This window comes from Phaethon aethereus, assembly GCF_964289735.1.
Source record: "Phaethon aethereus genome assembly, chromosome: 3".
In the NCBI taxonomy this organism is placed as follows: domain Eukaryota; kingdom Metazoa; phylum Chordata; class Aves; order Phaethontiformes; family Phaethontidae; genus Phaethon; species Phaethon aethereus.
Genome location: NC_138576.1, coordinates 11,137,877 through 11,149,986, shown reverse-complemented (window position 1 = coordinate 11,149,986; position 12,110 = coordinate 11,137,877). Strand labels below are relative to the sequence as shown.

At 43.7% G+C, this 12,110-nt stretch overlaps 1 protein-coding gene across 1 annotated transcript; it reads left to right on the top strand.

Annotated features, from left to right (window-relative positions):
• Positions 1-1,396: 1,396 nt before the first annotated feature.
• LOC309404264 (b(0,+)-type amino acid transporter 1-like) lies at positions 1,397-11,755 on the top strand (the record flags this gene model as incomplete). Its single annotated transcript, XM_081998659.1, has 6 exons — positions 1,397-2,140; positions 3,673-3,806; positions 6,677-6,806; positions 8,838-8,962; positions 9,415-9,502; positions 11,371-11,755. The coding sequence occupies 6 exons, from the start codon at positions 1,397-1,399 to the stop codon at positions 11,602-11,604; spliced, it is 1,455 nt and encodes a 484-aa protein (XP_081854785.1). The 3' UTR covers positions 11,605-11,755.
• Between the last annotated feature and the right edge of the window lie 355 nt (positions 11,756-12,110).

The window sequence follows — 12,110 nt, the reverse complement described above, 5'->3', positions numbered from 1 at the left end:
CATGAGAAATGATGTGACTTATATATGTTGTTTTTCTTACAAGGCTATGAGTTTTGCTAAGTCCAAGATAATTCTTGGACTCTTCTTGCAGAAAACTGCAAAGCTAGCAAGATATTTTAAAAAAAACCCAAACAAGCAAAGAGAAATCTAAATGTTTTAGAAAAGAAGAACTTTTTAGACAAACAATAAAAATACTTTTCTGTTTACATGCATGCTTTTTTTAGCTCAAATTGTTGAGGAGGACAGATAGTTTTAAAGATTCAAGGTCTGCTGTTTCCATGAAGGACTGAGGAAGGTCTCACTCCTCTTTCCTGGTACTTACCAAAACAGGAGTCTACAAGAGACCACCGAGGACAATAACTCTCCTTCTTTACAGTTGCAGTCAGTAAAGTTTAGCTTAAGTTCAAAGGAATCCGTATGGACGTTCCCTTCTGCTCAATACTTCGTATATGTCACAGATCACAAAATACACCCTCATGCAGTGTAACAATATTCAGATTTATAGCAGAACCCTCCTCAAAGACTGAAATTTTACATGTTAGATATCTAACAGTGTCAGATACCTGTCTGTCAGTGGCATTTCCAAAAGCTTGTACCTCTACGTCTCTCTTGGGTGTGCACTGAAGTGTGTATATGATGAGCAGCAACGAAGTCCTCTAAGGATCATGGTCTGGTTAAGAATGTGCATACTTCATGTACATTGGCAAAAAGAACCCATAAACATGTAATTACAGCCTTTTCACTCTTCTCCTCCTGTACCTTCTAAAATTTGAAAAAAAAAAAAAATAGAATTGCCCCCTATTACTGTGCAGAAAAACAGTCTCTGGACTCTTTTTAGCAGAACATTTTTGTGTCTTTCATTAAGACACTGGAACTATTCCTCGCTGAGCAAAGCCATAGCATGTTGGATGACAGGCTTGTTCGTTTGATCACTTTATAGCAGGGAATGAAAATACGATTGAGCACTGAAGCAGGTGCTTGAGCATTGCCTTTTAATCAAAGAATAAAGTACAGATTTGCATGGGGATTTTGCTTACCCGACCCTTATTTCAGATGCCATTTGAAGCATAATTTGAAGGAGAGGTAATCAGGGACATAGTCCAGTAAGGTGCTGAGTGATTCTGCGGTGGTGCTGAATGCTATCCATTACCACTGCTAGCAAGGAGATTCAGAGGTAGTCAGTCTTGGCAGGATCTGAACCATAATAAATTAGCAAGATAAGATGGGTAATGAAAGAATGCAAAACACGGAAGTTAAGTTTGTATTTCTTGACAGTGTTCAGGCTGACTTTTGTAATTATTAACTTAACCCTAAAAGCCCAAGATAGTCCTTATTCAAATGCCTCATTCTTGTTCCATATTACCTCCTAACAACAACATCTCCGAACATTTCCGCAATGAGAAAAAGGAAGACAACAGATTCACCCCATTCATCCACAGATCTGAGTGAAGGGAAGGAGAAATTAAGACTGAAGCAAGAGGTTGGCCTGATTAGTGGAGTGTCATTAATTGCAGGCACTATGATAGGCTCGGGTATCTTTATGTCCCCTGAGTGGGTGCTACATCACATGGGGAACCCTGCCAGCAGCCTGCTTATCTGGGCAGCTTGTGGTCTCCTGGCCATGTTTGGAGCCTTGTCATACGCTGAGCTTGGAACCATAATTAAAGAATCTGGAGGAGAATATATTTACATCTTGAGGATTTTTGGTCCTTTTCCTGCTTTCCTTTTCGCCTACACTTCTGTTATCCTGGTGAGACCAGCTGGTTTGGCAGCTGTCTGTCTGAGCTTTGCTGAATATGCCGTTGCGCCATTCTACCCTGGATGCTCGTCTCCACAGGTTGTCGTCAAATGTACAGCTGCTGCCTGCATCCTGCTTTTAACTATCATCAACTGTCTCAAAGTGAGGCTGGCAACGTCTATTATGAACATTTTTACAGCTGCCAAGCTCTTGGCTTTGTTGGTGATTGTGGTGGGTGGATTGGTGCTGCTTGCCAAGGGACAAACTCAGAGTTTTCAAAATGCTTTTCAAGATACGACTGCAGGTATTGGGGGGGTTGGAGTGGCCTTTTACCAGGGACTCTGGTCTTACGATGGGTGGAACAACCTGAACTATGTAACTGAGGAACTGAAGAAGCCTGAGGTGAGTGAATGAGCTGGATTTCACTTACTTAATGCTGCTGCTACTATGTTTCATTCTATCTATGATTGTGTTAAGAGGGGTAATCAAGGGATTAGAGCATGGAGGAAAGACTAGTGAGCTTTCTTCCTGGTTTATTCTGTCTTCTGGGGCTGGACACCTATGAATGTGTCCAGAAAGGATAAAAACGAGTCTCTAAGCAAAATAACAGCCTACTTGCAAGAAAGCACTAAAATACCCCATTGACTGGAAAAAGCTATTAGGCAGCATTTGGATGCTTTGGGGATGAAGTTTTGTCCTGTTGTTCCGAGGATCTCACTCTAGACACTTAGATTTATGTAGAAAAGCACTTACTTTTGCTATAACCATAAAGGGTTCTTAACTCCCTAGAAGACTTGATCCATAATGTATACTTCAGAAAAATGCTTATCTCTCCTCATTGTATGGAGAGGGAACTTCAGCGCAACCCAAGCCTCACTGGAGAGGGAATCTAACTCTCTGAACGACCCTTGTCTTAAAATGCCTACTTTTTAGTCATTGTTCTGTCCACGCTGTCGGCACTGAAGTAGCTCACTTGCATCTCACGTCAGCCCTCTCTCTGCTATATTACCTCTTTTCACAGATCAGACACCACAGCAGTGAAGCCTTTTTTAGAAAGAGCTGTGTGAGTTCAGAGTGTATAGTGTGTGCTTTCTACCAGTGCAGCACACAGGATTTTAAAGATTAAGTGAAAATGCACAGTAAAATGTTAATCTAAACGGTAGCAAAGATCCTTGGCACTCTCTCCCACGGGACTGTGAGCACTGATATTCAGACCCTTGCGGGGTGGAGGTAACAACGTAAGCAATTGCTGTATCTTGACCTAAGGTGGGAATGGGGAATGCAAAAATTGATATTTCAGGTTTTTAGATGTATACAGTTGTTCTATGATGACCCTACTATTTGCGTTTTTCCAGTGCTTTCAGCTGCATAAGGTAGTGTTTGCTGATTTTACTGAGCCATAAAATGGTCCATGAAATTCCAAGATAGCATCCTGTCACTAGGAAGAAAAAACTAATTCCTTCCTAGAGCAAATTTCCCTTGTGCTGCCCAGCTTTGCTTTTGCCCTCAGAGCAGTTAAATGTGATTCATCACACACTGGTACTTCATCCATGTCGGTGGGATGTTCATGGGAAGATGCAGCACACCAGGAGACATAACACACTAGTAACAAATAAATTGATATTAAGGTAATCGAAAAGTATGCAGCAGGCATCTTGGGCAGCTATGAACCAAAATCTTTTTGAATAAGATTTGGGGGATTTTTTTTTTTTTTTTTTAAATATTAGCTTTTGAAATTACTGTTTGCCTGACGTCTTCGGGAGACTAGTGTAAAAACTGCCATGTGAATCTGGATCGAGGTCTTCTTCTGTGGAAAAGCTTGGTGAGCGAAGGAGTTTGAGTGAGAGATGTGGGTGGCGGCGAAGACAAAACAAACAAAGCCCAGTGCAGGCATAAATGTGCTGCACCTAACACCCTTGTCATCCCTTTTCCAGGTGACCCTTCCCAGAGCTGTGATGATTGCCATTCCTTTGGTTACGTGCCTGTATTTGCTAGTAAACGTCAGCTACTTAGCAGCCATGACTCCAGCTGAACTGCTGTCTTCAGGAGCTGTGGCCGTCACTTGGGGGTGAGCTCTGCTTGTGGCAACGCAGCCAATGCAGTCCTGTAAAATACGGGTTGTCTCCTGAGTTTCAGGAGGTTTAGGTGCTGTTCCCAGTGGGAATGACGCCACTGCATTGGTCAGGCCGGGAAGACCTGTCAGGCCATGTTACGGGGAAGCATGCTGCCAGTCCCCGCTCTGTCACCTTCAGGGTGGTGCATAGCCTTCCCCCACTGAAGGCCAAGGCTGACCAGCCCTTTCTGGCCCATCGCCTCCAAGGTGCAGCTCGGCTGCCAAGATGGGGTACTCTGCAGCACACCCCGTACTCCCCATTCCCATTCATTCCCACTGGGAACCTGTGGCTCCCCTCCAGCTCATGTTTTTCTCCATGGAAAGTGGCCATAAAGAGGGGTGAAGTACACACCAGGAGCATCTCCCGACAGACAGTGAGGATGCAGTGAGGGTGCATGTCCAAACCTGGGGACTGGGAGATGTCCCACGTTTTAGATATTTCCGGAAAAGCAGAGAGGACAATGTGCTGCCCCACCAACGCAGAGGCAGCAGTTTGGGAGTGAGACAGGAGCCAACTGGGTGAATCCTGTCTGCTCAGTACATGGAATTTAGACCAGACCAGAGGTTTTTAGTTCAGTTTCCCCATCTGTGGGGAAATGGAAAATGACACTGATGTCTACAACACCTTTGAGAAGGGGAAGCATTACACACGGGTTGGGTGGCCTTTGGTAATTGTATCTTTAAGTTGGCTTGTGCTTTTCCAGAGTTCACAGAAACTATTTGTACCTTCCATCAACCTGAAGTTGTTTGGTGATATTAAACAGGCTCTGTGAAAGACAAGGATTTTAGAAAGAGAAGGAAGGGACTGTCATGAGACTTGCAGGCACCATTGACTTCTAATCAGATGATCTTCCACCAGAACATACAGCCTTAGTCTAAATATTTCCAAAGACACAGAATCCATGATAGCCCTAAATGAGTCGCCTGGCAGAAACGATGACACAGTATATCCAGAGATTATGTTGCTGCTCATCCTCTTCCTAAAAAGTCAGCAGCAGCTTTGTTTCTGTGTGCATTTGACAAGATCTCCAGTTTGAAGATCTGACTGGGCTCTTGCTATATGTGTTCTCTAATAGCCTTTCATGTCATTATAAGCAGGAGGTTTTAAAGGTCTGGTGCTCTGAACAGGTTACAAAGCCTCACTAAGCTGCAGTGTCATGAACTTTGTCTGCCCTTCCTTTCCCATCATTCCCGATTAACAAGTTATTTGTGAGTTTCCTCCCTTTTAACACATCTCCTTTTCCTGCCTGATTAACCTTTTCACCCCAAGAGTGCAATTCAGAAAGAAGCATTGAACTAGCAACCAGAAAGCTGGGCACTCAAAAGCCTGGTGGACAAGTAGATAGCCACAGGCTGAGGAGGGTGAGATGGCTGTGGTTCACAGGCAAGAGATGCAGCTATTCAGGCCATTAAGAAAGGATGGGAGGAGTATAAAGAAGCCAGAGGAGGACATGCCACATTTAAATTGCATTTATTCCCCATATAAGAAGGAAACTGCCAGAGAGAAATATTGTTCAGTGGTGAGAGGTGCAGCCACAAAAGGAGCTCATGAAACTCTCCCCAGCATTTCTTTGATGCCAGTGATTTAACAGCAACTGCAGATCTGAGTTTGCCTATAAGAACTTAATCTCAGTAGCCCCTGTGGTTCATTTTCAGGGTCCAAAAAACAAAGCACCAATCTCATAAATAAAAAATACACAATTGCTACATATTTTAGTATTAATTTTGTGATATATGTTGTTTTCCCTTGAGATCTTGTGGTTACGGAGTTGCATGATCATCAAGGATGCCCAGATTCCATCATTTTGAAAAAGGGAAAAATTTTCGTTCTGGTTACTGCAAGTAACTTAGTAACTCGAAGCCTGAAGGACCATAACCCCAATAATAAGCTTCTAAACTACATTTTTGAAATTATTGTGGTAGATAAGCTCCTGCCATGATTTTGTAAAGCCCAACTCTTGATTTTTTAACACTTGGGACAGTTGATACTAAAAAAAAGAGCACATATGGCTTAAAGCCATACAATTCAGATGGAAATATAAAGTGTTCTAAAAAACTTTTGAATTTTGGATTGTTGCCAATTAGATAAACAGTGTGTTTGCTTGTATATGTGTGTGTACATGTATGTGATAATTACCCCAAGCACCAGCATTTATTACTCAATTAGTATTCTTCATGCTGCCTCATTCCAGAAGACAAGCTTCGCTTTTAGTTGAGAAGATGATCATATCTTCCATATATTTACCTTAATCTCTATTTGTAACCCTGCTACTTCTTCTGTTATGGAGAAAGCAAACTATAAATGTCTGAACATGTTGTAGAACCAAACTTCTGGAATTCAAGCAATTGCTTTGGCTTAAGCCTGATTCAGAGTAGCAGAAATGCGTTAAGGGGTTAAATTCTTATGCATCTTGGGGAAGAGTTTATAATGCAGGGTATTTCTTCAGGTCTGGTGGGAACTGTTTTTCTGCAATTTCCAAGCTAATATTGTTGGCTGTAATAGCAATATCTCCATGGTTCATGCCACAGCATCTGTACACAAAAAAGGAGGTTCTGCCTGTTGTGACAGATTTGTACACCATTGCAATGTAGATGGATGTAGATATATATACACCAGGCAGGAAGAAAAGCTGTCTTTTCTGGACAAGACAACGTTACTAGTGACTAAATATTATGGGAACTGGAAGAAGGCTTTAAATCATTAGAAAGGCTTTGGAAAAAATTTCGGTGAGAATAATGGAGGGAAGAAACCTGTTGGGTTCTACGATGAGTATTTGATACATCTACGAGCTGGATGTTACGCTGTGAACTCTTTCCCACCTCAGGGACAAAGTCCTGGGCAGTTGGGCATGGCTCATCTCTCTGTCAGTGGCACTGTCTACGTTCGGCTCATCGAACGGCACGTTCTTTAGCGGAGGTCGCGTGTGCTACATTGCTGCAAGGGAAGGCCATATGGTAAGGACAAAAAAAAAAGGGGGGTCTAGCTTGCTGTGAGAACTTTACCTTTTTGTGACACTAAAGCAGAGAGGAAAACACCATGTATGTTCAACTGGGAGAGTGATAGCTCTTCAGTGGTTTGTTCCTTGATCAAAGACTTTCTTCCCCATCTTTTTCAAATGTAATGTATATGTTGTCTCCTGACTTTCTTTTTCATCTATGTAATTTCAGAAAGATACATAATTGCATCTAGCCTGAATTTTAAGAACAGCTTTGAAATGAACAACTGAAATACTGCTGTATTGGAGCACCTGGCACAGGCTCTGGGGTGACCTAGCCTATATACCTGCCAGGTGCGGGAGACCTGGCCATGCTTGCGTGTTGTAAGGCACCCTTGCTCGCGCCAGGAAGGTAGCCCAGCAGGGGCAAGCTGTCTTTGCATGTAATACTGATTACACAAGCTGGTCTCAGGGTTGTTCCTGGGGTAGTCCTGTTCAGATACAGCATAGGGTGTCTCTGCTTTTCAAGCTTCATAGCAATTTCAAGGTGACACCGAGCCTTACATCCCTCCTAGCTGGGGTTTTTAACTGGTTTTGTTAGGTGGGGCCAAATCTGGTAGCCCAGAGCAGAGGTCAGGCTGCTGCAGCTCCATGCTCCCTGGTCCAACCGGTAAGTTCAGCATGTATTCCCAATAGGCACACACACACAAACACAAGTATACAACATATATATACACACATACATATGTATATATGTGTATATATACAGGTACAGACAGCAGGTCACACAGAACTACACGTACAGACGCACTCGGCACCCACACCAACACTAGCACGAACAGCAACAAGGGCCTCACCTTGTTCCTCTCTCTGGCTGATCAAGGGTCTGTTAGTGGGAAATACATGTATGTAAACATGTGTACAATGTGGGTCCCTCCAGCAGCTGGGCTCAGACATTCGGTCTGCCCAGTAGCTGCCCCTGGATCCCCAGCTCCCCAGTTGCCGGTACTGGGGCATGCAAGCCCCTGAGGCCGCTGCCCCACTCCAGCTGCTGGTACGAACCCCCTCACTCGCAGGCACCCTCCCCACACCTACCCACACTTCTTCTCCCTCTCAGTGCTTGGGCTGAGCTGCATTTGTCTGTTTTGAGCAGGCATGTTGCGTTCCTCCTGGACCTTTCTGCTTCTTTGATCCTTCCTCCCCACACCATCTGGCATTTCTGCTCTCGGGTGTGAAGGATACCATGCCGCACCAGCTCCACTCCTTGTACATAGGAGGGAATCTTTTATGTATAGGAATGACCAGGTTGGTGGAGATGACTGGGTTGGTGGTTATGGGGTTTGGTGGTTACTGGTTCCACGGCTTCTCTTACTGATGACAGTGTCTGCTGTATCGGGGCAAGCTCTGTGCTGAGCAGTTCCCAGATGGTCTCAATTTGACTGTACCAGACTAAGAGCTGAATGCTTACACCGTTTTGCAGACACTCAGCTTTAGCAGAAGTACTTGCATGCTATTTTGGTTGGAAAGAAAAAAAAGGAGCCTTTGTCATTAAACTTTCCCAATGAACCAAGCAATAAAGAGGCTAACAATTCTCTCCGTGTTCTGGAACAAGTCCTGCTTTGCTTTGTGGTTGGTTGCATAAATGTTTCAGGAGTAATCCTTGTCTCATTTTCCAGTCAGCCCAAGAGAAGTCAAGTTCCAGAGAGACATGACAGAGGGCAGAAGAGTGGGACCATGCACAAGGTCCTGATGATGATCAGGAAAGCTTTGATTTGACTCAGCCTTAGTCTGTCACTCTGGTAGTTTGAAAATTTCATCTTGCCTGCCTAAACTGAGCACATATGATGTGAAATCAGTGAGATGCAATATCCTTGAGGGGGGTTTCCATGTTTACGCTCCTCGGAGCTGAACTGCTTTTATATTATGATGCTTATTTGATGATTAAGAGTGGCCCTGGCTGCAGACAGAGCTCCCACCAGCAGCTCGGGGGGATGAGTAAGGATCTCCGAGTATGTGCTGTGATGGTGTATTGTTTTGCTTTGGTTTCCAGCCAGATATTCTCTCTATGGCTCACGTGCGATGCCTCACGCCCTCCCCTGCTCTGCTGTTTACATCTGCCATGTCTTTAATAATGATAATATCAGGAAGCTTCACCAGTATTGTGAACTTTTTCAGGTATGTGTGTGTAGCGTTTCTGTTTGCACCCCCTGTGCTCCTGTTTTTTGACATTGTTTTGGAAGTATTTTCTTTTAGTATTTTTTTGAGCCTGGGCTATTGCTTTCTAACCAATATTGGGGAAGGGAGGGGGGAAGAAAGAAAAGAAAGAGCTTAGGAACCAGCATCTTTGCAACGCATGAATGCTCCTGTCACTACATACTTAACTGAATGTGATTCATCCTCATATTGAAATGAATCTATAATATTCAGATGATTCGAAAGTTCTCATTGTTTGTGCTGGAAAGGAAATGAATGGAAGAACTACTAAATTGATATCAATATTCTTTTTAATTAGAGATATGAACATCTGGGATCTGCAAGGTGGGCCTGACATTCCTGGATGATCTCACCCCAAATGTAATGCTATCTTTTTTTTTCTTTTTTGTTTTTGTTTTTCCTTTTTCTTCCAGTTTTATAGCATGGCTTTTCTATGGCATGACTATTTCTGGTCTCCTGTATTTAAAAATCAAGAAACCAGAACTGCCAAGATCTTACAAGGTGAAGTAATAACATAAAGCCCTCAAACCCTTTTCCTGTATTGCCCAAATGACTAAGAGAGCATTATGAGGGAAGAACAAGCACTGGGGCTGGTTGCTTACAGATTTAGTATGGTTGTCCTTCCTTTTTTAATTTCATGTTTTGTCTCAGCAGTCAGCAAGGAGCAAGATAGTGTGAATATACAGGCATAAGTCAAGGTTGAATTCTTTGTCTTGATAAGCTAATGATGCACTGCCCCCTCACTGTGGAAAATATATCTACCATATCCTCTTTTTTTCTAAGAGATTTGAGAGGAAAATGAAGGATGAATCTGATCAACAATGCAATCACCTGTTTATGCTCTCAGAGCTTGGTCACACTCCTCAGAGGGTCGCCCAGGTGTAAGAACCTTACAGAGGACAAAAACCTCAGCCCGAATGCCCCAAGTCCTTTGAGACGGCCAGGGGACACGTTTGTTCCTCACAAGACAGCTGAGTGGAAGGAAATCTGGAGTTGCCTCTTCTCGCCCCTGGTGCCATGAGCGAGTTGAGCTGCAGCGCTTCCTCAGTGACTGAGGGAAATATTTTTACAGAAAAGATCCCAGCAACAGGGGACCCATGAGACTGCGAGTGCAGGACAGTGACTTTTCTCTGGGACAAACCGAATGGACATCCTGGTTTTCATGGGTTTTTCTCCAGGAGACAGATGACAGGCTGACACTGCCAGGCTGGGCGAAGCAATACTGAGTGTCCTACGGGGCTTAGCATGAAGGAGATGAGCAGCGCCCTATTAAGTCTTCCAGTCACTGGCTTCTGTGGCTCTGTCCCAAAATTAGGATGCTGGATGAGGACGTTCACCCAACTTGTTGGCTGAATGGGCTTTAAGGAAAAAAAGTTCTGTTTTTGCAACAGTGTTTCATACTGCATAAAACTCCCACAGTCCTCCAGGCCGGCCCTGTGGGGGTGTCAGCCTTTGGCTTGATGGCCTAACTCTTTCCCTTACTAGAAGCAGCTCATGTCTGAAGGTTCCAGGTCAACTGGTTGACTGACAATGCATGGCTGATGTCCTGCAAATTGTGTATGTGTGTTGCAGGTTTATATTTAAGGGAAAGATTTCCCTTAGTTTGAAAACAATAATTTTTATTATCATTTTGCCAGAAGTGTTAGAACACAGTGGGGAGGGAGCAGAGTAGAGCATCCCACTAAGGCAGATGAAGCCAACGGCAGGTCTTTTCCATGCTCTCACAGGTAACTGTGAACAACATTTCCTTTGGTCTACATCAGTGCCCTTGTGTTGGACAAAAAGCACAAAAGTAAAATATGGAAAATCTCAGCTTGAATGATCAGTTTTTCTCCTTGTTGCGAAACTGGTTTGTCTTGTGCATTCACTAGCCTTTGAGGGAGGATGGCTTCAAATTTAAGTTTGAATGCTTTCTGACCAGACTTACAGAAATAGCCTCTGAGATTGCCTGTCCACCTATCAGTCAACACATAAATAAACCTTTTTGCCCAAGGGTGCTAAGGTTCCGTTATGTGATTTGTACACATTGCTGTGTGTTTTGTCTACAGCTCAGCTTTTGGAGGCAAGGTAGTAGGGAGAGCATGAACAGACCTGGCATTGAAAACAATAGTTTGTATCTTCAGGTCTTGGAGGGCAGGGAAGACCAGGGGTTAGGGTGTGTGGCGGTGGTGTAGCTCTTGCAGGGATGTTCGGCCTTGGAGTGGGGGTGGGCTGGGAAACAGGATGCCTGGATTAATTGGGATTTCTAGGTAATACCTCAGGTTGCAGCAGGGTTTCATCTAAAAAGCCTCTGCAGAGGTTTCAGGGTTGTCCAGACCCACAGTGGCCCAGGTTACGTGAATCTTTACGCTGTTGTTTTGCTTTCGCAGGTCCCAATTGTCATCCCCATAATCGTGCTGATGGCAGCTGTGTACCTGGTGTTAGCTCCCATCGTTGATCAACCCCAAATTGAGATGCTGTACATCGTTCTGTTCATTTTAAGTGGCATCATTCTTTATTTCCCACTGGTTCGCTTCAAGTGCCACCCTCACTTCTTACAGAGAGTCACTTTACATCTCCAGTTGTTCCTGGAAGTTGCTCCAGCCACCAGGGATGCAAACTGAGATAATGTCCTCCTGGTGTATGGAGGCCTGCCCCTCATGGTTTGTCCCAGCACCTTTGTTTTCAAGGCTCAGAAAATATTTTTCTGTAACGGATAATGAGTAGAATGAAAGTGTCACAAAAATGTCTAGCTGAAATGGTCTAGGACCATAAATCCTCACTTTTTCTTACAATTTTGGGGACATGTTTTTCTCATTTGCAGCTCTGCCTTGGCAGATTACATACAGATTCCAAAAGCATATGTGCTTTTGAATTTTCCATCCCAAGAAGAGCTGTTCATCAGAATCTTAGCTCTTACGTTTCAAGGCGACAGGCAACAAAAGACTGACAATGAAATATTATTCTTATAGCAGGCTGTGACCCTAAGCCATTCCTGGCAATGCCTATAATTATTTCCACCTAGTTCTGCTCATTGTGACTGCAGACCTTCTCAAATAAATAAAGCATGGGTACACCACATTGACAACAAAAAGAACTTTTCTAGTCAGGTGTTCACTCTGGGAGCGTG